The 24,364-nt window shown below is 54.9% G+C and overlaps 1 protein-coding gene across 3 annotated transcripts in view; it reads right to left on the bottom strand.

The window, feature by feature from the left end:
- The window catches only part of TTC7A (tetratricopeptide repeat domain 7A), a 116,330-nt gene that overhangs the window by 11,361 nt on the left and 80,605 nt on the right, over positions 1-24,364 (bottom strand). For all 3 annotated transcript variants that reach the window (XM_040224739.1, XM_040224742.1, XM_040224741.1), the window contains 4 exons: positions 14,011-14,127; positions 10,617-10,714; positions 8,396-8,530; positions 1,380-1,582 (listed from right to left, as the gene is read on the bottom strand). In XM_040224739.1, the coding sequence (XP_040080673.1) occupies positions 1,380-1,582; positions 8,396-8,530; positions 10,617-10,714; positions 14,011-14,127 (553 nt within the window). The remainder of the gene's footprint in view (positions 1-1,379; positions 1,583-8,395; positions 8,531-10,616; positions 10,715-14,010; positions 14,128-24,364) is intronic.

Raw genomic sequence — 24,364 nt, 5'->3', positions numbered from 1 at the left:
TGTCCATTTCTAGGTCATTACATTCATCCTGATACCTGCTCTTTGAAAGCAGGTAAGGATGGCAAGGAAAGAGTCCTCCCTAGGTTCTTCCCGACCGCCTGTCGGAGACATTCCCTGGACCAGAGAGTCCCCACTGCACAAGTAAGTAAAACTGAGGTCCTGAGAAGAGGCTTTGCCAACCAAGGTCATCTAGTTAAAACTATGGTTTTTCCAGTAGCTGTGTATGGATGTGAGAGTTGCACTATGAAGAAAGCTGAGCGCCAAAGAATTGATGCTTCTGAACTGTGGTGTTGGAGGAGACTCTTGAGAGTCCCTTGGACTGGAAGGAGATCAAATCAGTCAATCCTAAAGGAAATCAGTCCTGAATATTCATTGGAAGGACTGATGCTGAAGCCAAAACTCTAATACTTTGGTCACCTGATGCAAAGAACTGACTCATTGGAAAAGACCGTAATGCTGGGAAACATTGAAGGCAGGAGGAAAAGGGGACGATCGAGGATGAGATGGTTGGATGGCCTCACTGACTCGATGGACGTGAGTTTGAGCAAGCTCTGGGAGTTGCTGAAGGATAGGGAAATCTGTTGTGCTGCAGTTGTGTAATGGCCTTGCTGATGGCCTTGTTGTGTGCAAAGAGTCGGACGCGACTGAATTGAACTGAGAAGGGGCTGACTTGCCCTTGACCACCCAGGAAAAGAATAGCAAAGCCAGGGCAAAAAACCCAACCTCCGGAATGGTAAAACCAATACAATATTGTAAAGTAATTAACCTCCAATTAAAATAAATAAATTTATATTAAAAAAAAAAACAACCTCCTCCTCCCAGCTGCTGAGCCTTCCCACAGGAGAGTCACTGAACCCTGGACACCCACACCCTGGCCTCCATGTCCTAAGGTTAGGGGCCGTTGGCCCCTCTTAGCACCCCGAGGCCATTCTCTATGTGTGCTTGAGTCAGGCCTGACACAGCAGTCCACCCCAAGACACTGCCTGAATGCCACAAGGAGGCACAGAGCTCCTCTCAAACGGAGGAGGCAGCCCCGTGATCAGGCAGGGCCTGGGGATGATAAAAAAAGCATTTTGGTATCTGTCTAGAGTCTTCAGGGCAGGGACCTGATGAGTACCTACACTGAAAACCCTTGGGGCTAGATGGCCTTACAGAAACACACCAAGAGGAAGTCACAAAGAATTAGCCAACCCTCCCAGATTTTTTCATCCACTCAGGCAGGGGATTGCAGGGGAGTGGCCTGCCAGAAGGTCTCTGTTCTCCCAGCAGGGCAAGGAGAAAGCCATCTCCCACAGATACCAGGGCACTGCAGGCAGGGGAGGGGATGAGGTAGGGAAGGGGGCTCTGAGGTCATCTGAGGTGGTGCGGGGCTGACTCACCAGGCTGTGCATGATACGCACGCCGTCGGGGTTCACTGTGAGCGCCTCGCTGTACAGCTGCTTGGCCTCCTCCAACCTGCCCTTCATCTCGGCCAGCCGGCCCCGCATGTAGAGCACCGAATGCGAGGTGGGAAAGAGGCCCGCTGCCTCCTGGATGCAGAAGCCTGCCTCCTTGAGGTGCTGCTGTTCCATGAACAGCTCGGCTGTGAAACCAGAAGGGCAGGTGAGGCGGTGGGAGAAGTCAGAGGCGGTGGCCCCCTCCCACATCCAACCGTCAGCCCCCCGAGTTCAGGAGCCAGGCTTGGGTGAAGGCACCAGCCCTCTGAGACACAGCACAGGGTGGGCTCACTCTGGGGCACAGCCGTAGCACCAGGCAGTGGCTTCTGAGTGCTCACCCTGGGTCAGGTTCATGCCACGTGCTGCGTGGAGACCAACTCTGCCAACACGCCCAAAACCCTACAGAACCGTCACTTCTATTACCCAGAGGAGGAAACGGGCACAGAGAGGCTAAGGAACTCTCCTAAGGCCACAAGGAGAGAGAGTGATGGAGCCAGGGTTCACACTGGGCTGTCTGACTTAAGAGCCTGGCAGTGGGGGCATGAGTGAGGTCCCCTGCAGCTAAGTATTTGCTCAGGTCCTGTTCATCACTTGTTCATCTGTTCACTATGTGTCTGGGGACAGGGTGGGGGGCAGATGAGGTGGCTCCCCAGGGATGCCAACCGACTGAAGAGCTAACTCTACCTGCATCATCAGGACGAGGAGAGCCACGTGCCAAAGATGGGACAGGAAGGAAGTCCCGAGGGTGCCTGTGAAGGGGCAGGGCTGGGGCTCACGCCGAGAAGCTAGAAAGCTACCAGTACATACTGAGAGCTGACTGTGGACCCTGGGCCAGGCAAGCATCTTCTCTTATTTAATCCTCATAGATCTGGGAGGGAGGCAGGTTCTCTCCCACGCCCCAGGCTGATAGAGGAAGGACCTCACCCCAGCCCCTTGGTAGAAGGTGCAGCTCCCGGCCTCCCTCCAGATTCAGGGCTTTCCATCACACAGAGGAACGACGTCTTTCAACCTACTGGCAGGGAAGATCTCCCCACAACCAGTGTGCCTTCTGGCTCCACATCAGTAGAAAACGGGGCAGTTTCTCCAATCCCGGCCCAGCCCACACAAATGCACATTTCAAACCCACGCTGTGCAGGCACACACCCACCGCAGGTGCTTTTAGAAACACATTTGCCCTGGAGTTGCCTTGCAGCCCACTCAGCCCGCCTCCTGTGGCAGCCTGGGCTTGGGTGCCCCCCTCGGGGGCTGGTGCCTCACACAGATGGGAGGGAACACAGAAGGGCAAGCAGAGCCTGGCTGGTGACTCTGCCAAGAGCTATTCCTAGCAATGGCCGAGAGCTGAGGTCACACTGGTTCGGATGAGGTCTGGGGGTTGGGGGTGGATAACAGACCTTCCAAAGGAAGCTACCAGAAAGAGGTGGAATACCCAACCCAGGCCCAGGCAGCCCACCTTCTTTTTCTAACAAGAAGCAAGAGGAGGCCTAATACCAGCCTTGACTGTGCACACAGCACCGGGGGCACCCAGCATGAATGCAGCCTAAGATCCACAGGATAATCAAAGCAGCTTGAACACTGCAGAAGGCTTTCTGAGCGGGGTACTCTTTTCCTTTACTGGAGATGAGAATGTGGGAGAATGAGAAAATTAACTCAGAGGAGCCAGGCTTGCATGATACTGGGAGAGAACAGCACAGACTCCTGTCCTCAGAGATGGCCTGAACCGGAGCTGCCGCCTGGGCTCCTCCACTGGCTGCCTTCATAGCTGAGTCCAGCATCCGGCTGCTGAGGACTGACCATGTGCCTGGCCCTCCCATGAGGAGAAAGACAGGAGGTGGGGGAAGGGGAGCAGCTGAGCCACCAAATCACTGGAGCGACCAGGGCAGTGGAGTGACAAGTGTCATGGCTAAGTGTTTGGAGCACTCAGATGGGGTCGGGCCGGCTGGGCTGGTTTGATCAGGGGAGTCTTCCTGGGGGAGGTGGCATCTGAGCTGGGGCCTGAAGGCACAGGGGCACTTGGCCTGACAGAGGGGAAAAGGGAGGCCAAGCTAGGCTGGGTCTGGAGGGCTGGGCAGGTCTTTCCAGGGCCACAGGGGAAAAGGAGGGAGGAAGTGTGAGTGGTGGGGGTGGGGAGGCCTGTCCCGCACCAGCCCCTGGGCTGCTTCATCCACCGCCAGGAGCTGAGCTCAGAGGAGAGCTGGGCTATCTCCTCCCCTGGACCTTGTCCCAGCAGACGCTCCTCCGGCCTGGCCCACCTGCCCGCCTGGTCCTGGCCCAGCTCATTAAGCTGTTTACAACTTGCTGCCCTGACTCCTGAGCCTCTTCTCTGGAGGGTGGCCCCCGTCCCTCCCTTGGGATCTCCTCACAGTGCCTGCACATCAACAGATTTCAATTCCGAGGATCCCCAGCACCCTCCTTCCTCAGGCCCTGGGCTTTGTCCCAGCCACACAACAGAGGACATGCCCTGAAAAACAGGTACAGCTGCTGTGCTCTGATGGACTTCATCACCAGTCAGGCAGGAGACCAAATGCCACAGAATAGAGCCAGAGGCGAGGGCCAGACGGCCCCTGGCAGGCCCACTGCCAGGGTGGGATCCCGGACCTGCACACAGACCCTCAGGTCGGAGGGCTGCAAATGTACCCCTTTTTGTCTAGCCTCAGCCTCCCTGGGCAGCTGTTTTACCAAACATGGTGCTCCCCAGACAGCCAGCCTCGGCTGCAGAAGGAGCCCTATGGCACAGTGCCTTCCCACTGCCCAATCCTCTACCTCCCAGCCTGGTGACCAGGGCCCCAAGGTGTCCACACCCAGCCCAGTCTCCCCTGGCCAGGGCTGGATATGCACCCACTATCACGGGGTTTTCCTTGGATTCTCACAGTCGAGGTCATCCCTCCAGCAAACGGTCCTTGCAGCCTCCTGTGTCAGAGGCTCCTCTCTGATCCCCTTGGTCCTTTCTCTCTCCCCCTCCCTCCTGGTCTCCACTTCTCTCGGCTTTCTCTTCCTACCCTGGCCCTGATCTCCTCTCCTGTCTGTGTGTTTCGGCTTTTCTTCTTCTTCCCTCCATCTCTCTGCACCCGCACCCCCCTCTGTGCTTTCTCTCAGCAGGCTCCAAATGGAAAACATCTGTTCCCTGGAGCTTTGCAACAGTCCTTTTTATTATTTTTTTTCTGAGGCATCCTGATCTAACCCTGCACCCAGAGCTGGCTCTAGTCTCCCAGTCGTTCCTGCCAGTTCTGAGCCCTCTCTGCTGGGAGGAGGGCTTTCCTCAGCTGGTCCTGAGGAGCAGGGTGAAAGAGGGCCCAGGGCCAGGCCTGAGGCCTTGGAGGCACCTCCCCAGGTGAGATGGCTTCCTAGAGGCCCCCACCCTGGAAACCCCAGAAAGGAAGGGGGCCACCCAGGCTAAAAGGGCAGAGCCCTTCCAGGGCAGGAGATAACGTTAGACCCTAAAAAGAATCCACTTTGAGCTCCAAGTGGGGTGGGGAGGTGTCTCCAAGAGTTATCCCTTAAAGGAAATAAGCACTTCCCTATATGGGTGCCCAGAATAAAGGAGAAGGAAGGGTCGGGGAGGGCAGGGGAGGAGTGAGAGAGAAGACCAGCTGAAGGGAGGATGGCTGTGACAGTAACAGAGAATCCAGAGGTCTGAAGGGACTTTTTGGGTTGGCCTGGGACCCAGGGGTGCGTGACGCACTGACTCAGGCCACATGGCGTCAAGGCCCTATGGGCCTGGGCGCCCGACTTCCTGTCCTGGGAGCTCTCCTCACGAACTCAGGAGGAGGGGTTGACAGAGAGAGGAGAAGGACAAGCACAGGAAGCGAAGAGGGCATATGAGGCCAGAGGGAGAAGGGAGAGTGGAGGGAGAGAAGGGAAGAAATGAGGAGGAAACGGAAACACGAAAGTCGGGGGAGCCCGCTGGACCAAGGGTCCGACGCAGCTTCTGCCTCAACTGTAAACACTGCCCTGTGGCCCCACCCCAGGTCCCCGGTCTGCCTGGCCAACAGCAGGGGCAGCATCCACTTTTGAGGCCATCTAAAGAGCCAGGGCACCAGCACCCAGATGGTGTGGATCTGCCATCTGGAAGCTGAGACTCGGGCCAATTTTCCCCCGACACAGGGAATGCCCACAGCTGCCTGCGAGCCCTTGGACCCCCAGGGCAAGGGGACCTCCCTGCACCCACAGCCCTCTCTAGCATGCTCTTAGCTTCCAGAGACACAAGCTGCAGTGAGAGGAAGGTGGGTCTTCCTGCCCTTCTGGAAGGCACCTCCCGACACTCAGACTCCTGGAGCATGTATGGGGCCGGGTGATTCTCCCATTTTCACACAAATCCACTGCCAAAGAGGAGACATTTTTGAAACTCATTGAAAGAGGCAACATTTTTGAAACCCATCTCTCAGGCAGAAACCCTCCTGAGGCTTCTCACTTCAGACTGGAATGGGAAGGAGTCTTGAAGGGGGTTGGGATGGGGCAGGAGAACAGTTGGGAGACGAGGGATACATTTCCCAACCTAAGTGCAGGTTAATGGTGGAACTTACTGCCAAGACAGACTGGGATACCATTAATCTTGAGCCAAACTGGGGGATTAGCTCATTCCAAAACGATAAAGGTGGGTAGTTTTCTTTTCCTGGAAATCTGGTGCAGCTGGAGGAATCATTAGGCTGGGTGGGTGGGGGTGGTCATGGGGGCTGCTGATGACAACACTTGTAGCTCGGGTCAGGTGGGGGTGTGGAGGCTTAGGGTGATCTGCTCCTGGCAGACCTTCATTCAGGGGGTGCTCAGCACATGCTTGCTGCTGCTGCTGCTGATGGCCAAGGGAGGGGAGGGGGCTCATGCAGTGAGGATTCTCCAGAGTCCTCCCACGCTCAGAATGAAAGACCTAGGATACCTTCTTGCTTCCCTTTTTGCCTATGGCAGCTACCCACCAGTCTCTCCTCCTTTCTTCTATAATGACAGATCCCTCGATTTTTGATGGGGCACATGTATACCCAGAATAATGGCACCTCTCAGAGTCCTTTGCAGGTAGCTGTGGTCATGTGACTAAGTTCTGGCCAGTGGATCATGAGGGGAAGTGATGTATGCAAATTCTAGGCCATGTCCTTCTAGGGACGGGGTGTCCCCTTCTCCTGCCCTTCCTAGTTATGCCTTGGAATGTGAATGTGGTGGACAGCCACCTTGGATCACAAGGACAAGAGTGACACCGCATTAAAAGCAAAGCCAACAAAATGGAAGGAATCTGGGTCCCCGGACCAGGACAGCAGAGCTGTCATCCTAGTCAAGGCTGCCATCTCTGAATTGTTACACAAGGAGAGAGAAGTGTTTACCTTATAGAAGCCACTGCTATTCTGCATGGGCCACACACCCCAAGCTTGTCACACAGCCTAACCCTCACCTTGCACCACAATTCAAGCATCCAGATTTTGTTCTCAGAGTTCTCCATGGGCCAAATATCTAGGATAATGTCCAGAGAAGAAAGGCTAATGTGCAAATTATTGAAGGATGTTGCTTATACCAAAATTCCCAAGTCTAATTATAGGCTTCAGGAAGGCCTTTAACCTTACTTGGAGTTACCAGAACATACTACCACCCTAGCAGAAAGCAGCATTTCTCAGAGATGCAAGCAGCCTTGTAAAATGCAGAAATGGCTGTTATGTGCTAAGATGAGTCAACAAGACAGACCATTAACACAAAAGGCCTTGGGAGTTCCAAAGCAGGTAGCATGCACCTCCCAAATCCGACCACTCATCAATGCACTGCCAAAATATTCCTTGAAGCTGGTGAAATCCCCGGGGAGGGTGAAGCTTTCTACCCCAGGCCCCTGTGGGGGTGGGGCCCCAGTATGCCCATCGGGAGCTGTTAAGAGCTCCACGTCTTAGAAGATGACAGGGTATCTTTGCCTCAGAGGAAGCCTAGCTTGTTATCCCTCTGGATTTTTCAAAGTTCTTCTTCCTACTTCAGTTGCAACAAGTGACGATGGAGCACAGCCCCCGCATCCCTAGCATCCCAAGGGAGCCTGATATGCTAACTGGGGCAATATCTGCATTATTAACATGCTTCCCGGTCTAGTCTTTTTATGAATCCTTGTCCAACTTTTTCCCCCAGATTTAGATCCTGTGGAGGGGAGAGTGGGGGCGTCCTGCATACTAATGTGTCCATATGTGGAAGCTACCAGTGGGGAACTGTAGATCCTCAATCAACAAGCACATTCTAACTCTGACTTGCAGAATCCGCAGGTCCCAGGAAGGGAGTATCTCCTTTGTCTCTTCTCTCTCTCTCTCCTCGGGGATTATCAACACTGCCTGGGGTGGGGGTTGGGGGGGGGGGGGCGCGACAGGAGGGTAATCAGTACCAGGTGAGGAGCTTCATGCCTGGGTCAAGGGGTCATGTTGGATTCCACTCACTCTACCACCTTCCTTTTCCTTTTGCTGCTGCTGCTACCATTTTATCTCATTTAGGCACATCCCCTGGTTTGGCTCTCTCCTTCCATTCTAATCCCCCTCTCACACCCACTCCAGTGTTCTTGCCTGGAGAATCCTATGGACAGAGGAGCCTGGCGGGCTACAGTCCATAGGGTCGCAAATTAAACTTTGCTGAGCACCTACTATGTTTGTGCTAACTGCTTGACACACACTGGCTCATTTCAGATCAGGACAGTCAATGAGCTGTGGGGCTCTGAACCTCCTGCCTCCTCAGCACTAACAGACCCTCCAGCTCCACGGTGGCAGTGGTGCCCACTAGCTATCAAGAGAGATCATTACCTGAATGGCGATCCTTGAGTTCCTAGCCCTCTACTTGCAATGAACTCGGCCACCAGGTCTTGCTTTCTTGGGGCCAGCACACCTCACTTCCGCTCTAGCTCTCCCAAGAGTTCTTGGGGGTTTGAGTACTAACAGGTTTTCTTCAAGATACAGCTCTCCCACCTGGGCTGCCAGGGCAGACTCATAGGAGCCAGAGGGGGCCCGGGTGGGAGCACTCACCAGCCTGGAGCCAGATCTGTTCCAGCGTGGTCCACAGCTGCATGGGGCCCTGCTTCAGGACCGAGCTGGGCACGGTCAGCTCTGACATGGCCTCCTCCAGCCTCGAGGCAGCAATGGATGATGCCCGCCGAGAGCCTGTAGAGCAAGACAGGAAAGGCTGAGCTGCAGGCCTGGTGAGAGTGGCTGCATAGCCCTGCAGGAGTGGCAGGGCATGCGCAGTCACGGCAGGGCGGCCCGGCCCTGCAGCCGCAGAACAGTGCACAGACCCACTAGGAGGGGCCCGTCTATACCCTCACCCATGCACGAGAGAGGGGCTGCGTTTCTGAGGGGCAGTGAGGCAGTAAGCCCACTTCTAGGAGTCAATCCCGAAGGAAGGACACCGTGAATGTTGGCAATGGTGGGCATTCTACCACTGCCCAGGATACTGAAGACAGAAATGATCTCGATGTCCACCAGTGGGGACTGATTAAAAATAAGTGAGAGTATAATCATACTGGACAATGCAGTCATTAAAATAACAATGCATAACTACGGGCATTGATGCAGAAAGATGGTGACGTTATGCAGTTTGGTAAAAAAGCAGCAGACTGCAAAAGAGGATCACAGTTTTACGAGAAACAAAATACAGGAATGTTTCCGAAAGTCTGAAAGGCCACTTATTAAGGTTTGAGTGGTGAAATGATGGATGACTTTTCCTTTCTCCCTTTTATATTTTTACTTTCTGTTTTCACAAGTGCCTATTATTTCTTTATAGAAAAGTACCCTGGAGGAGGGCATGGCAACCCACTCCACTATTCTTGCCTGGAGAATCCCATGGACAGAGGAGCTTGGTGCGATACAGTCCACAGGGTCGCAAAGAGTCGGACACTACTGAAGCAACTTAGCACACACGCATGGTGGAATGATAGACGAATTTTCCTTTCTTCTTTTTATATTTTCACTTTCTTTCACAAGTGCCTATTATTTCTTTATAGAAAAGTCCCATTGGAGGTTGGGCTGTGAAGGATTCTTGGGTAGCAGCTTGGGCCAGACCGTGTGCCCTCTGGAGAACTTCTCCCCGTGGCAGTCCTGAGTAACACTGGGTCCCTGTTCAGGATATACAAGCTGTTGACATTTATAGTTTATGTGCAGGTAAAATGCAAGCACTTTTTTTTCCTCTCTCTCTCAGAGGCAGTAAAGGCTCCAATAAACTTCAGGAGACCCTGGGGCAAACCACAGATGACTTCAGTTTATAAGGCAAGTGTTCATAGAGTCCTAATAACTTTGTCCAGAGTTCTTCCCTCTCTAATTGCAAAGGTGCTACACTCCCCGGCACCGTTGCCTCCTTGGACTCAGCAGCTCCACATCTAGCCCATCGCTCCTCAGCTCAAACCAGGTGCTGGGTGTGGCTTTGGGAATCAGCTTCATCTCTTGACAACAAAGGCGCAAGTTGGTTCACAGCCACAGAAGTGGAAAAGATGAGCAATGACACCAAATACAACTCCTTCACACTTTCATTCCCGTGACTAATTTTGCTTGTGTTTTTGAGGAAGGTATTCGCTTTAATCAGGTCCTGGGTTAAAACATGTTAAGTTTGCAGATTCTAAACTGGTTTGAATTTCACAAGCCATGGATGTCAGAATGAATTTTTCCAGGAAACTACAGTCAGATTTAAGCTGAAACAGAAGCTCAGCCCTTCCTTTCTACTTGACTTGATCTGTTGAGGACATTATCATTGCAGACCTTGGCCTTAAGCTTTTTTTTTTTAAAAAAAAAACAAAACATTTATTTCTTTGGCCATGCAGGATCTTTGTTGTGGGAACTCTTAGTTGCGGCATGTGGGATCTAGTTCCCTGACCAGGGATTGAACCCAGGCCCCTGCATTGAGAGCGTGGAGCTTAGCCACTGGACCACCAGGGAAGTCCTCTTGGCCTTGAGCTTCAGCCTAAGGGGAGATGGTCTCTGTGCTCCACAGCCATCTCTCCACCCCAGTCTTCCCCACTCCCACACAGAGGATGGGGTCTCTCTCTTGCTTACGCCATCTGCCTACTTCCTGCCCCTGGGCCAGCAGCTGTCTTGCCACGCTGGGCCCTAAAGAGGCCTGAGGGCAGTTCCTTAGCACAGAACCTTGGGCAGCAGCCAGCCAGAGGCAGGATGGATTCCACCAGGCTGGGCAGATGCTCAGGCTGGGACAGGGAGCTGTGGGCTCATGTGGACAGCTGCCCACGGGGCACATTCTTACCAGAGTCTGCGTCATGGGCATCGGGCAGAGTCAAGTGCATGCCACTCTGTTTCTTCAGTGTGAGGCCCTCGCCGAGGCTGCCATCCTTTTCCAGGCCCCTGGAAGGCAAGGGGGGGCCAGGCCTCAGTGAGGTGGAGGGCTAGCAGGGAGAATGAGGGGAGCCTTACACCAGGCAGGCTCTGGGGCTGAGAGTGCAGACCCGAGAGCGGAGCTAAAGATCACTGGGAAGGATGAAGATGAGCAGCAGGCCAGATCACAGCTCAGGCTCAGGATTCTAGAATCTGGTTCATCCCAGAGCTGAACTGACATGGTATTTCTCCTGATCGCCTCCTGCCTGCTCCCTCCTTACTCCTGATCGCCTCCTGCCCGCTCCCTTCCTCGTCCACAGGTTGTGCGCCTGCAAGGCCATCAGCCTCCTCACTAGTCCCTACCATGACCACAGTTTGTTTCCAGAGCTACATGCTTACTCGTGCTGTTGCCACCAAGGCCGTTCTCGAGATCTACCCAACCACTCACCACCTTTAGAATCCAGTCCAAGGTCCCCGCCTCCCTCTAGCTGCTCATCTGCCCTCCAGCTACTTTCCCTCCCTGCTCTGTCACCATGGATCCCACTGTGTGCGCGCGTGCACACGCACACACGCACGCACGCACACACACATGCTGAGGAGGAGAAACCCTCCCGTCCATCTAATCCCTCTTCTACCTTTTGTGTCCTCTAGGTGTCCAGCAGAGAGCCAGGTACAGAGCAGGCGCAGTGAACTGGCTTCCATGGAAAGCCTGGGTTTTGCGGACCAGCCCGCCCCTCAGGCACAGAAGGCCCAGAAGCCACTCCCTGCCTCAGGGTCCACCCTGGACTGCCAGAGTGGCCCTGGAGGAGGTGGAGGGGGCCCTTCGGTGGCAGATAAACAGTGTGGCCATCTTATCACACGTCCTCCAGTTCCCCAGGTCCCTGCAGCTCCCACACGGCTAGGGAGGCTCCTCTTTTGTAAAGAGTGGGGTGTGGGGGAGCCACCAGTTCGGAAAGGCTATGCCCATCTTCGGGCACACACAGCCCCTGGCGCACCCTGCCAAGGGTGCTGTGGCCTTAACCTGCTGACTGCGGAGTCTCAGAGGACTGAGGCCGAAAGGGCAGGAGAGGAGGAAGCGGGCCCAGAGGCCTCCTCCCTTCAGAGTGGACCCACAAGGAACACCAGGGCATCCTTCCATCTTAATGCCGGTTCACACTGAGCTCGGGCCTCTGGGTGCACAGCCATCTTTGCGGGCATTAGAGGAAACCATCCACAAAAACACAGTGGGAAAGGGCTGGCTCCCACCTTGCATGCCCACCTCTCATTCTGGGGAGGCACACCAGGGTGAAAGAGCCAGAGACCCTGGGGGAAAGCTGGGGGCTGCCCCTCCTTAGCTGTGTGACCCTTGGCAAAGCTACTTAACCTTTCTAGATCTTACTTCTCTTTTCTTGAAATGGTTATTGTGTGGAGTTAATGAGCATGAGAACGTCAACATCACAAGGCTGTTGTGAGGATGAAATGAGGATGTGGACTGGGGCCCCTCCCATGCCATGCACAGACACAGCTGCTGCTCCCAAGGGGGCTATTCTAGGGGCTCCAGAAACGGCTCAGCTCAGGGACCTGTTGCCACCTGGTCCTAGGCCCCTACCCTGAAGAACCTGACAGCCAGACAAGAGGAGAAAGTTCACGTTAAGCATTTAACAAAGACCCAGATGGAGAGTGTTGCACTGGGGCACCAGAGGCCAGGCACGGGGGGCTCCCCAAGAGGCCATGTGGGCCGGGCCAGGCAGAGCAGAGGAAGAAGGCCAAGGTGCAGAATGGGAGGCGGGGCTGGCAGGGCGGGGTGGCCCAGACCTTCAGGCTGTGGATTCTGGCCTTGATCCTGGACTGCCCTAGCCCAGGTGTGACATGTTTTGCTCTGTGGCTTCAGGTTCAGAAAGAACACTCCCTATCCTTGGGAAAGCCAGGAGACTGGATTTGACTTTCTGCTCCTAACAGTTTGCCTCCAACTAGCTGGCCAGGCTGAGCCTTGCTCTACCCTGAGTGGGTGGGGAGTCCCCCGGAGGTAAGGGTGAAGGTGGTGGCTTGAAAAGACCCCAAGGCAAATCTGACAGCTCCACAGCTCTGCTGCTCCTGGAGGGGAGCCACAGGCTAAGCCCTGCACGTGCAGTCAAGGCTGCAGCTCAGAGGGGCCCCGCCACTATCGCCTAGATGAGCAGGCAGCCAGCCATCCGGCTAAGAGGCGCTCTCTGCCAGCTCTGGGGCACTTCTTCTCTGCAAGTGGAGCCAGGCCATGCACTCGCCTGCCTGTCACAGCTGGTGAGTGACAGGATGAGGGATATCCAAAGGCGGGCCCCCCACACACCAGAGTCTGGCCCTTCCTCCACAGCACCCAGCTGCCAGGTGGTTCCCCATTTCCTTTCTGAAAAGTCCCTCACTCCAGAGCTGCCTGCTGGCAGCTTCCAACCACTGCCCTGCTCTGCCCTGGAATCTTCCAGGCCCAAAGCCTGCAAAGAGAGGGCTGATCCTACCCTGCCCAAGGATTTTATTTGGTCAGATTATCCTGGGGCCTCCTCTGTAAATTCCAACTTTAGACACATTGCTTTGGGGATTGTAAGAGGTTGCTAGGCCCACCAGAGTGGGGTCCCCTGAGGCGGTGGGGAGATGACACAGCCAGACAAGGGGAGTGGATCAGAAATGAAGCCCATTTCTGCTTGGGCTGCACAAGCTGAGCCCAGGTGTCTTGACAGGTTTCAGCAGAGACGTTCTGCAGATTCAGCCTGGACAAGAGTGCCCTGCTCTGGTCAAGGAGAATCTCAGAGCTGGGGACTGGAGCAGGAGATGGGATGTGTGGAGATGGTAGGTGAGTGGGGGGCCCTTCAGGAACTCAGCTTCCTCCTCCTCCTCCTCCTCCTCCTCTCCCAGCTTCCAGATGGAACCAGCAAAGAAGTGACAAGCTCCATAGGCTGGGGTTCAGGAGACTCAGGTTTAAGCCCAACCACTACCACTCATAGGAGAGTGGCTCAGATACGTTATATAAGGTCTCTGGGTCTCAGGTTAAGAACCCTGGGGTGAGGATAAACTATGACAGTGGATAAGATAAAACCAGCTGATGGGGGAGGTGCTTAATAATGATTTCTCTTCCTCCTTACCCCCTTGAACTTTAGTTTCCTAGAGAGCCTTTTTCTGTCCTTCACAGAGGATTATCAAAAGATTAAAATTAGGGCAGGCCAGAAAAGGCCCCAGGAGAAATAAGTCCCATGCCCTCATTCAAACATCCTCACGACCCTCTCACCCACCAGGCATCATGCCACTCAGCTGTGGACTGCTGCCCTGGCAACCACCACCACCCCCCCCACCTCCGTCTGGAGGGGCCCGCTGCTCACCCCAGCTGGGAGAAGCTGTACAGGGCTTGCCACAGCCGCAGCATCTGCCTACAGGTCACCAGGGCTTCCTCCGGGCCTTTCAGGACCTGCTCCAGCTTCACCTTGGTGAACATCAGGCTGTGGGAGGGAGAAGAGCAGTGAGAACACCTGAGGGGCCCCCTTCCCCTGGCTTTCCTCCCAGGGTGGAACCCCAGGGGATTCTGCCCCACCAGCCCACCTCCCCAGCACTCAGGAGGCAGAGTGCCCACACGCACGGTGGCCTTGGCCGTATCCCTGGATCACGTGCTCTCTGCCTAGCTCCCCATCCTCTCTGCCAAAGCACAGAGCACTCCTCTGCATTCGTCAGCATCCCTGTGGCTAATCCCGACCATGTACCATCCCGCCCACCTCTCAAGCACTGTCTGCCGTGGCAGCGGTCTCCCCCACACCCTCAGCTCGGCAGCATCCTCCTCACCGAACACATGGCTATCTTTTTACTTACACGCTCTCCAGGCCTTATATCAGAGACGGACTCAGAAAGAAACTGACTCAAGGAATGAGGCTAAGCAAGGAGCGGGTGAAAAGGTCACAAAAGGGCAGGGTTCTGCTTTCCCTCCTCACCAGCATGCAACAGGTGCTTGAATGCAAACTGTATCCTGACCCTGAACACCTGAGGATGATAAGGTTTTCCTTTATCTTCACTGAATATCCTAAAATCGCCAGTTCTCCTCATATATTCAATAAGATGAAAGTGCCATGAAGTCTTATTCAGTCACTGTTTAGGAACAACAGAATCTCTTTCAACCCCCCCAAACCTGAAGTCCTCTAGGGTAAGAACAGTGGGAACAGTGGGGATGTGGGGAACCGTGCTGGTCCTGGGAGAGGCTGGGAAGAGAGGGAAAGGGCTGGTCCCACCAGAAGGCAGGTCCAAGCAGGGGTGGACAGCTGCCCTGCTCTGCCCAAGACAACAGTAGAGACCATCAGAGCACTGGCTCGGCATGGCCAGGGTGGTGCCAAGTGCCCACCCTTTAGTTGTTGGGGAGTCCAGGGTCCTGAGGAGGGCCAAGGCAGTGGCTATTTACCAACATGTATGGAAATACTGCAGTCTTTTCACCATGGGTACTGCCAGCCACACTGACGCACACCAGCTGCCTGGCAACCTGTGGAGAACTTGGCTGAGCCACTGAGGCCCAAACAAGGCTGTGACTCCTGGTTCTCCTCAGGTGGCGAGCGGTGAGCCTCCTTCATTCACAAAACTGCTTCTGGGCAAATCCGTGGTCTCAGTACCCTGGTGGGAGGTGCTGGGGACACTGGTCCTGCCACCCCCAGTCCCTTTTTCCAGATTCTTGAAAGGTCCAACACTCCACAAGTATTAGGAGCCTCTGCTTTAGGAACATGAAGACACAATCTTGGCCTTCCAGGTGACAATTAGTGCTAAAAAGGACAAACTGCTCACAGAAGCCAGGGCTGGGTGTTTGGGGTCAGACTCAGAACAAGGAAAGGCACAGATGAAGGGGGTCTTGCTGGGACTGGTGTTTGATGGAAAGGAAAGTGGGGCAGGATGTGGCTCAGAGCTGGTGGAAGGAGGAGAACCATGCTGGGCTGTGGCTAGAACAGGTTGGTGCAAGTGAAAGCTCTCCAGGGGGCAGGGATACCCAGAACAGCAGAGTCCCCACGGCAGGGTGACTGGGAGCTGGGTCCCCAGACAGTCCCTGGGGCAGACCGGCCCTGCAGCGCTCCTGCTTCCAGATCTCCCCAGACTGGCCTTCTCTGCAGCATGCCCCTCCCCACCAGGGCCCATCCCCCTCCTGCTCGGTGGCTGCGTCCCCAAGAGCCGGCAGGGGTCCGTGGGGTGGATCCAACCACACCGTGTGCCCGGAACAGAAGTGGCCGAAAGCTGAGCTGGTGTTACAGTGACTTCTACCAACAGAGGCTCTTCTCCGCACGGCTGCTGACATTCCATTAGCATGAGCGACCTGGAGTGGAATTTCGCAACCCAACCACATCCTTTCTGGGCTGGGGCAAGCGCTCTGACAGCCCTCCTCTGGCTGGACCCCTCAGTCCCAGATCCCTGGAGGCCCAGGTTAGCTCCCGAGACTTCCCTGGTCTCACTTCCCACCAGGACCATCTTCCTTGCCCTGCGCTGACCATGACGTCAGTCAGAACACCTCTGTGTGCCACCTTCCATCCCTGCCACTGCTACCCGTGACCCTGGGCAACTGTGTGGTGCTCACAGGGTATCAGTGGCACCCTGGACCACAGGGCAGGCTCCCTGGCTCATCCATGCTTTGTTTCAAGGCTCCCCCTTCCCCTGACACGTGGCCAGCTCCTAAGCAGGTGTCACCTCTGACCTGTGTGTCCCCATGGGGGCCTCACCCCCAGGGTGGGCACATGGGCATCCACACACAGTGGGCACCGCCAAACGCTCCTCATCTGCTAACAGGGATCAGCACACCACCCCATTCCTTGTCGCTCTTCTAGGACAACCAACTACTGGTCCTGCTGGAGCAAAGGACTCTCTCTCCCTCCCGTCTGCCAGGGTGGGTGGCCCAGTTCTTCAAGCAATGGTACGAGGAGGCTGGCAGGGCCCTAGCGTGTCACTATGGATGGTGGGGCCACAGCCTCGTCAGGACTCTATGCTTCCTGGGTGGAGCCGTGGGGAGGCTGCTGGCAGTTGGGGCTGGGAAGAGAGGGGGTAAGCCCTAGCTCCCCACTCCCTTCAACCAGCCCAGCCCCTGGCATGCCTGTTTTATACCCTGAATGAGTCTAACATGTCATCTGAAGAAACGATTCTGAGACTTAAAAAAAGAAACACTATTTTAACCCAAAGTTCTAGTCCTCCCCCGAGAAGTGTGATCACCCCTGCCTTCTCTGCTTAGGACAACCTTCAGTTAGCATTTAAATCACTCTCTCTCATTTATATGTGTGTGTGTGTACACGTTTTCTTTTTTTCCACATAGGCTTATGCTTTTAACAGTGAAGAAACACTCACATCAAGCATTTACAAGCTCAGATACTCTAGGGAACACTCAGCAGCCAGCCCTACGTAGAGATGGTAAAACTACCATCTATCTTGTCCTGGGTCTTGCTGTGCGTCCCCGCCTGGGTGACGAGTGCCTGCAGGGCAAGACCCTGCCTCCCTCCACGTCAGCATCCTCCTCGCTTCCCTGGTGCCTGGCACAGAGCTGAGCACACGGTGTCTGTTCTGCTTAATACTATGAGGATGCGTGTGTGTTGTTACAACCCTCCAGCCGCACCCTGGGTCTCATGGTCCACGGTGAATCGGAGCCGACTTCTGAAGGCACCGCTTCCCGCTGCCAGCTCCCAGCTAGGAGGCAGGTGGGGAACCTGCTCGCGGGTGCCTCACAACTGCAGCGAGGACTGGACTCACGCAGCCAACAGGCAGAGTGCCAGCCGATTCCATTTTAAGCTGTCCAGAAGCAAAATGTCCTGGGGCCTGGGGAGGAATGGGGAGCTCGGGACGTGACACAAAGGCATCTGGCGCCACGTGACAGGGGGTCTTCATCCCCGAGAAGGGTCCCCCAGGCAGAGCCAAGAGTACAACAGAGGGGAGTCTCTGAGGCAGGAAGGCTGGGGTACTGGAACCCAGCAGCCCTCCAGTGCCCTGACACGAGCCATTCCGGGAACGGCTCCACTGCTGTCCTGACCCTGCCCTGTGACGTCACCCAGTGCACAGACACTGGCCCAGGAGTGAGAAACCCGAGCCAAAGTCCCAGCTTTGCACTGCCACCCAGCTGGCATGTCACAGGTTCCAAACCTGTGACATAGGAGTGAAGTCTCTTGTCCCGTCTGCCCCAGAGACTCCTGCTGCATGAACTGTGATGACCCAGAAGCAGCAGCTGAGGAGCCCACAGCTGCACTAACTCCTCAAGCACGGGCCTGCCCAAGGCTGTGGGGATTCTTTTATACTTGCAGGTCTGAAAGGCCCTGAAAATCAGCGTTCAGGCCAGGTGCCTTTGAAGGCTCTCAGAAAGCCCCAGACCTTCACAGCTTGTTCAGCAAGGCAGGTGTGATGAAAGATGGGCATAAGAAAGGAAACGGATGAGAGGGGCTGGACAGAGCCACACCAATCCAGACAGAGTGAAACCACCTCGGCTGTGACCCCCGCTTCCTGCAAGCCCTTTCCTGTTTTTTAAGATGTAGAATAAACAGTGAGGTCTTTTAAGGCCAAATGCCTTCGCCACGGCGTCTGAAGGCAGATGTGAAAGTGAGTGTGCTCTCTGGGGAAGGGGAAGGCGAAGGCGCAAGGGGCAGTGTAGACTCCACCGCAGGGGTGAAGCTGCCAGGGCTACAGGAGGAGAGTTCCAGGTGCTTGTACTGTGCACAGTCCAAAGGCTGAGGCATGAGTGCCCTGTTCCTAGCCAGGAGAGCGGCATAGCTGCGGCCCACCCTCTAAGCACTCACATCCTTCCTGACGACCACCAGAGTCGTGGCAGTCCCTGCTGGCCCCCTTCCGGGTCACCTGCACAGGTCAGCACCTGGGGTCAAAGACAGGTACTCATCGGACCTAAACAGAGCCAGTTGAACCATGACCAGTCTCAGCCCTGCAGAGTCAGTCTGTCTGTCTGCATCTGGGCCAGCCCTCCTCCGGTGGGGGAAGACAGAGACCAGTGAGGTCAGCATCTCTGGGTGTCGCCACAGGTCACGGCCTCTGTAATTCTTTCTGGTTGCTCTGGCCAGGGGCTGATGATGGAGGTTCCCAGGGGAAAGCATGGGTGGGCCTAGCACCCGCCTCTCTTCCCAGGCCCTCTGCCTGGCCTGCACTCCTGGGACAGGATCAGCCTTCTAATTATTTGTCAAGAGGATCAAGACTTGGAGCCATTCCCACCTGAGGCCAAGACAAATCATTTCTTTCCACTGCTATGAAGAGGACCTATCTTAGGGTGGTCCTCCTTAGAACTTGGTGAGCATGAGCCTTTCCAAAAACGTTTCTTAGAGACAAAACATTACTTTGTAAACGGGGGATATTTTTGTGACAATGGCTCTGGCTAAGCCCTGGGGTCAGAGTTCATCCTGTCCATCTCCCTCACCCAGGGTCTCCAGTCATCCTCCTCTGCGTTCCCTCCCTGCTGCTCACCCCAGCACCCCACCTGCAGTGGCAGAACTGAGCTGGCTGCGGGGAAGGACATGGGCTGTATGGGCAGCAAGCACAACAGGTCCACATTTTTACTTCCATGTTCCTTGAAAGCAGTTCCCTGTAAAATATACTCAGCATATGCAGTAAGAAAGACTTGGGCATGGTGACTGCTGTGTACCTGAGGGAGCCTCCTCTGGCCCCTGACTTACCGCCCAGCAAACAGGAGGACGTCATACTGAAGCGTGGCCTCTGGCCTCAGACAACGTGGGTCCATTGCCAGGCCCTGCTGCTTCCGAGCAGGTGCCTTGGCCTCTCTGAGCTTGACCGGCTGTTGGTAAAGCAAGGGCAGTAACAGCACCATCACAGAGGGCTGCTGGCAGGACTACAGGCAACAGAAACCGTGGAGGCAGCCGGCCCCGCTGCATGGCAACTCCTCAAGAAAGGTCAGCCGTCATCCTGAGACCCCTCCATCATTACTGGTCTTTCCTACCAGGCTCCGTGCTCCAGCAGGGACCACATCTTTCTCATCTTTATATGCTCAGTGCCTCACCTAACGTCACTCAACAAATCACCGTTGGATAACAGAAGAAAGTTGAGTCACAAGGACTCACTGAGGCCTGGAAGGCTGTAGGGTCCCAGGGACCAAGAATCAAGGAAGCCAAGCTGCAGAGCACCCTGTGGAAACTCTCCCCTCTTCCTGGGCCCGCTGCCCAAGTGTGTCTCCCTGGCCCCGGCCTCTGGCTCCTGGTGCTCATGGGAGTCCTCTGTGACGGAGGAGGGTGGTGGCAGGTATGGGGAAGGCACAAAAGGGGGTACTATCTCTTTAAAGGACAGTAATTAGTAATTCCAGCTGATGGCCATGCTGCGTTGTTTTAATGAAAAGTTCTATTTTTACAGAAAACACATAATCGAGTGGAAAAAGCAGGCCATTCTCTGAGTCACCACAGCCACACCTCTGGAAAGTCTTAACTCCTCAGCCAGGAGGCCAGAGCCTGCGCACAGCGTGGGCTTCAGTGGGAAGCGGGTCTCTTCCCAGAAAACCGGGCCTGTGTCTGACGACGACCCAAGTTCAAATCCCAGCTTCCCTTCCTCTAGCCCTGTGACCCCCGGCCAGTCCTTTCAGCTCCTCAGAGCCTCAGTTTCATATCTGTAAAATGGGACAACAGTATCACTACCCCCTCGGGCCTATTAGGAGGAACAAGGCACACGCAAGGCCTCGCCCTTCCTAAAGCGCTCGTCTACACGTGCCCTTCCTCACTACTTACCCAGCCCCGGTCATGCACAACCGCTTACACATACCCTTTCTGCCTCTGTTTCTTCATCTGGAAAATAGGGGTTAACAACAGTTTCTACACCTCCCAGGTTGTGAGGAAACTGACTGAATGCGTGGGAAGTGCTCAGAGCAATGCCTGGCACACGGCCAAGCACTGGGTGTGTTACTATTTTATTATTATGGAAGTGCTTGGGGTCCCAGCATAGCAGGGTTGTTCAGCCAATCAGCTGGCTGGGGTTCTAGTCCCTGCTTTGCCCCTCATCAGCTATCTGACCTGGAGAGACCAGCTAACTCTCCAGTTAGTTTCTTTAGAATAGGAGGGCAAGACGGAAAACTCAACAAATCAAAGCAAGACAATGACAGAACAGGGTAAGGGGGTGTGAGCGCACTCTGAGGGCTGTAAGAAGCCAACATCCCCATGTGCTCCCTGCCTCCCTCCCTTTCCTCCATCCTTCCAAGAGAACAAACAAAACAACCCCTTCAGTCTGCCCTTCAGGGGGTCCACGTAAGTGCTGGATGCTCAGCTGTCAGTTCCCGACAGGGAGGAAGAGGAGCCAGAAGACAGGCCATCATCTGTCCTCTGTCCCCAGGGTGCTTCCACACGCTCAGGGAAGCTCAAGCAACACACCCAAGGCAATTAGGAAAGGAAGCAGAAGGGAGTCAGATACTCAGTGAGTGGGTCAGCTCTGAGTGCAGGAGCTACAAGGCAAAGTGGAGCCTGAGGGGAGTCCCTGAGGCTGGGCAGAATCTGGAAGCACAGCGAGGGAAGGAGGGCAGCCCCTGGGGCTGGGCCAGCAGGGGCAGGATCGAAGGCCTGGAGGTGGGGCTCCACGGCCCCACTCCCAGCCCTGGATCAGGGCAGGGGGAAGGGGAGGAGCGGCCACTCCCTCACCTCCACTGGGGCTGTGATCATCTGGCTCTCACCCTGGCCATGGCAGTGCTGAAGGACACCGGTCTCAGGGTCCTCTAAATGCCCTGCCTCTGGGAGAGACTCCACCAGAGCAATTAACTGATTCAGCTCACACACTTGCTCTTCAGGACATTATTTCAAAGCTCTAACAGGAGACCTCCCTGAAAGGGAGAGGGACACTTATGGTAACTTTTCTCGGCCCTAAAAACCAGTCATTTTTCCTTGGTTCTGGAGAATTACATTGACTCATGTCCCCTAATCTTTTATGGTTCACACTGATCCTCTTCCTCAGGGGTCCCCCACCTCCAAGATCTAATAACTGATGCTCTGAGGTGACCCTAATATAATAATAGAAATAAAGTGCACAATAAATGTAATGTGCTCGCATCATCCCAAAACCATCCCCCCACGACACCACAATCTGTATAAAAAGTGTCTTCCACGAAACTAGTCCCTGGTGCCAAAAAGGCTGGAGACAGCCACTCTGCCTCTTAATGAGTTCATTGTCAATATGATCTGACTTTGAAGCTTTCAGAACCTTTAAAATCAACAGCCCCGCAAGCTTTCACCTCCAGGAGCAAGCACCTCTGTTTCAAAAGTTCTGCCCCCCGCCCCCACCAGCGGAACAGCCGCCTCCACCCATGGCACCGGAGGCCTAACCTGAGCTGACTGATGGCTGAGCAGGTGGGCCTTCAGGCCTGGCTTCCCTCAGCTCCGGGGGAGCAGTTCCAATTACCTTCAGGTGACTCCTCCAAAGGCACATTTTTGATCATGAAAGTTATGAACAAAAACCACACAGAAGCCATTCTATAACCACTCTGGGGTGGAAGAACTTCTAGAAGGATCCTTAACTGGAACAAAAGTTGGCTCCCAGCCCAATATAAGAAACCAAGATGCAAACACCTTGGTCTATAATTGCTGCCCAGTGAGATGATCTGGGGACCTGAAGACTACCCACTGCAGAGGGCATCCCTACTTCATGGGTATCAGTGTGCCTCTTGGGTCCTCTCCCACCTGCAGAGGCCGGGCCACTCCCGCTCGAAAACCAAGGGCCCAGCCACAGCACCCGCCTCCAGCAAATGTTGACAGCAGTGAGACTCAGGAAGCAAAGAGCTAAAAACCACTTTAAAACAAAGAATTCCTTCTGGAAAAATCTGTTTTCCTTCCTTCCTTCCTTTCTTCTTCCCCAAACAAAATAATGGAGATCACTCTAGCTGGAGTGTGAGCAGAGGACCGCAGGGAGACGGAAGACTCAGTGACTGCAGCGTCACATGCAGTGAGGCCCTAGGAGGCTCCCCAGAGCCACCAGCGCAGGGAAATGCTGAATGTCAGACTGGCTGAGCCGAAGAGGAACTGACCTTTGGGGAAGAGCAAGCCGGTGCCAGCGATTACGCCTGGCTTAACACTTCCCTCCACCACATGGCCTTGCAAGTTCACCCCAAGGCTGCTATCCTCATCGGGGGACTGTGGCAGCCAAGAATGTTTAATGAACCTGGCGAAGTGATAAACTGTGTTTGTGCTCATACCTTTGATTCCAGCCCCTCACTGGCGTGCTGGTATTTTAGGCATCCTTTTGATCCACTCCAAGTCCCTAATAAGAATCACCCAATAAACACAGTGGGTTTAAGTCAAAGACATTAATGGAAGCCTCAGGACTCTGATCCCTTCCGCCTGGTGGAATACACAACTCAAAGTTTATCACATGCCACCTGTAACAAAGGTGAGGCAGGCCAGGTAGAGATCAGAAGGGTGCCCTTGAGGCCTACGTTGGCCTTAACGGGATTCAGTCACGGTCTGGCCCCAGCTAACGCCTAGTTATCAGCTCAAACATTTTCCAAAACAGCCCCGGTTTCCTGGGGGAGATGCTGTGACTGGTTCCATTTGTTTACAAGTGGCAAGCTGAGCTCTGGCTTGTTGAGAGAGCCATATAGCTCCTGCTCTGCGGAAAGCTCCCTAGGGCTCCAGACAACCTTTCCCCTAGGACCTTCCAAGGCCCACAGGACCTGGGCTGGGCAGAAACTTAAGAGAGGTGGTAAGAGGGGAGGGGAAGGGCAAACCCAGTTTGCTCCTCTCCTGCCAGCCCAATAGCCTGGGCTTTCAAAACTGGTCTGGCAGGCTGCCAGGCCTGGGGTGGGAGCAATGACTGACAGGCTGGTTATTGGAAAGCTCCCATCATTAGCCCAGGAATGTTGTTTGGTTACTATGGCGACCTTCCCTACAAGCAGCCTGACTAAAGCGCAAGGAATCTGTTACCTAAAACCAGCCCCCTGTGGAGCCCATGGCTTCTGGAACAAGCTTATCAGTGGCCTGTTCCCTTGACTCTCCTAGCTGAGCCTCCCAAGCCCAGGAAGGGAGAAGAAAACAGCTAAGACATCTCTGAGCTTGCTACGGGGAGCCTCTCGAATTCCAAGGCCCAGCCTGGCTTGGAACCCAGGTCCAAACAGGGAGCCTGCTGCCCCCTTGAGGCCCCCTGCAGACTGGCCAGGGGCAGCCTGGCCAGCACATGTGTCCAGGGCTTAGTGGAAAGCCCTCAGCATTTCAGGAAGCTGCTCGGGTGTCTGGTTCTCGTCACGCCAGTTCACGCTGTCCCTGCAGGGCCGTCAGCCACTGCCTCATCACGTTCCTGCCTTTTTAAACTCAAGCTCCATTAACTAAAGGTCACCCCACAGCACGGAAATAAAGATCCCCTTTGCTATGTTTTCTAATCCCTGAATTTGAAGTCAGCTCCACAAAGGCTAGGATTTTCTCCAGGAGTCTTGAGTCCTGGAAACGGTGACCTCCTGGTGGCCACTAGGGAGCCGGCAACTCTTCTTCTCAGCTTCCACTGACCCTCCTGTGCAGGACACCCTCCCCTGGCCCACTACGTGCGCTGCCCTCCTTGAGCCCCCCGTCACAGCCTTATGCTGCGGACCACTTCCCCTTCCCCCACTGCCGCCCTTGAACCCGGCTGTAAACTGACTGTGAGATCTTCTCTTGTCTGAATCTCACAATAGACCCTGGAAGCAGAGGGAGGCAGGAGAGATGTCAGTCTTTCAGCAGCTGAGGAGGAGGGGACATGGGAAGGAGGAGCAAGCTGCTGGAGGGAGCATAGCTA

This window comes from Oryx dammah, unplaced genomic scaffold, assembly GCF_014754425.2.
Source record: "Oryx dammah isolate SB20612 unplaced genomic scaffold, SCBI_Odam_1.1 HiC_scaffold_25, whole genome shotgun sequence".
NCBI lineage: Eukaryota > Metazoa > Chordata > Mammalia > Artiodactyla > Bovidae > Oryx > Oryx dammah.
This window is presented reverse-complemented; position numbering and strand designations above follow the sequence as displayed.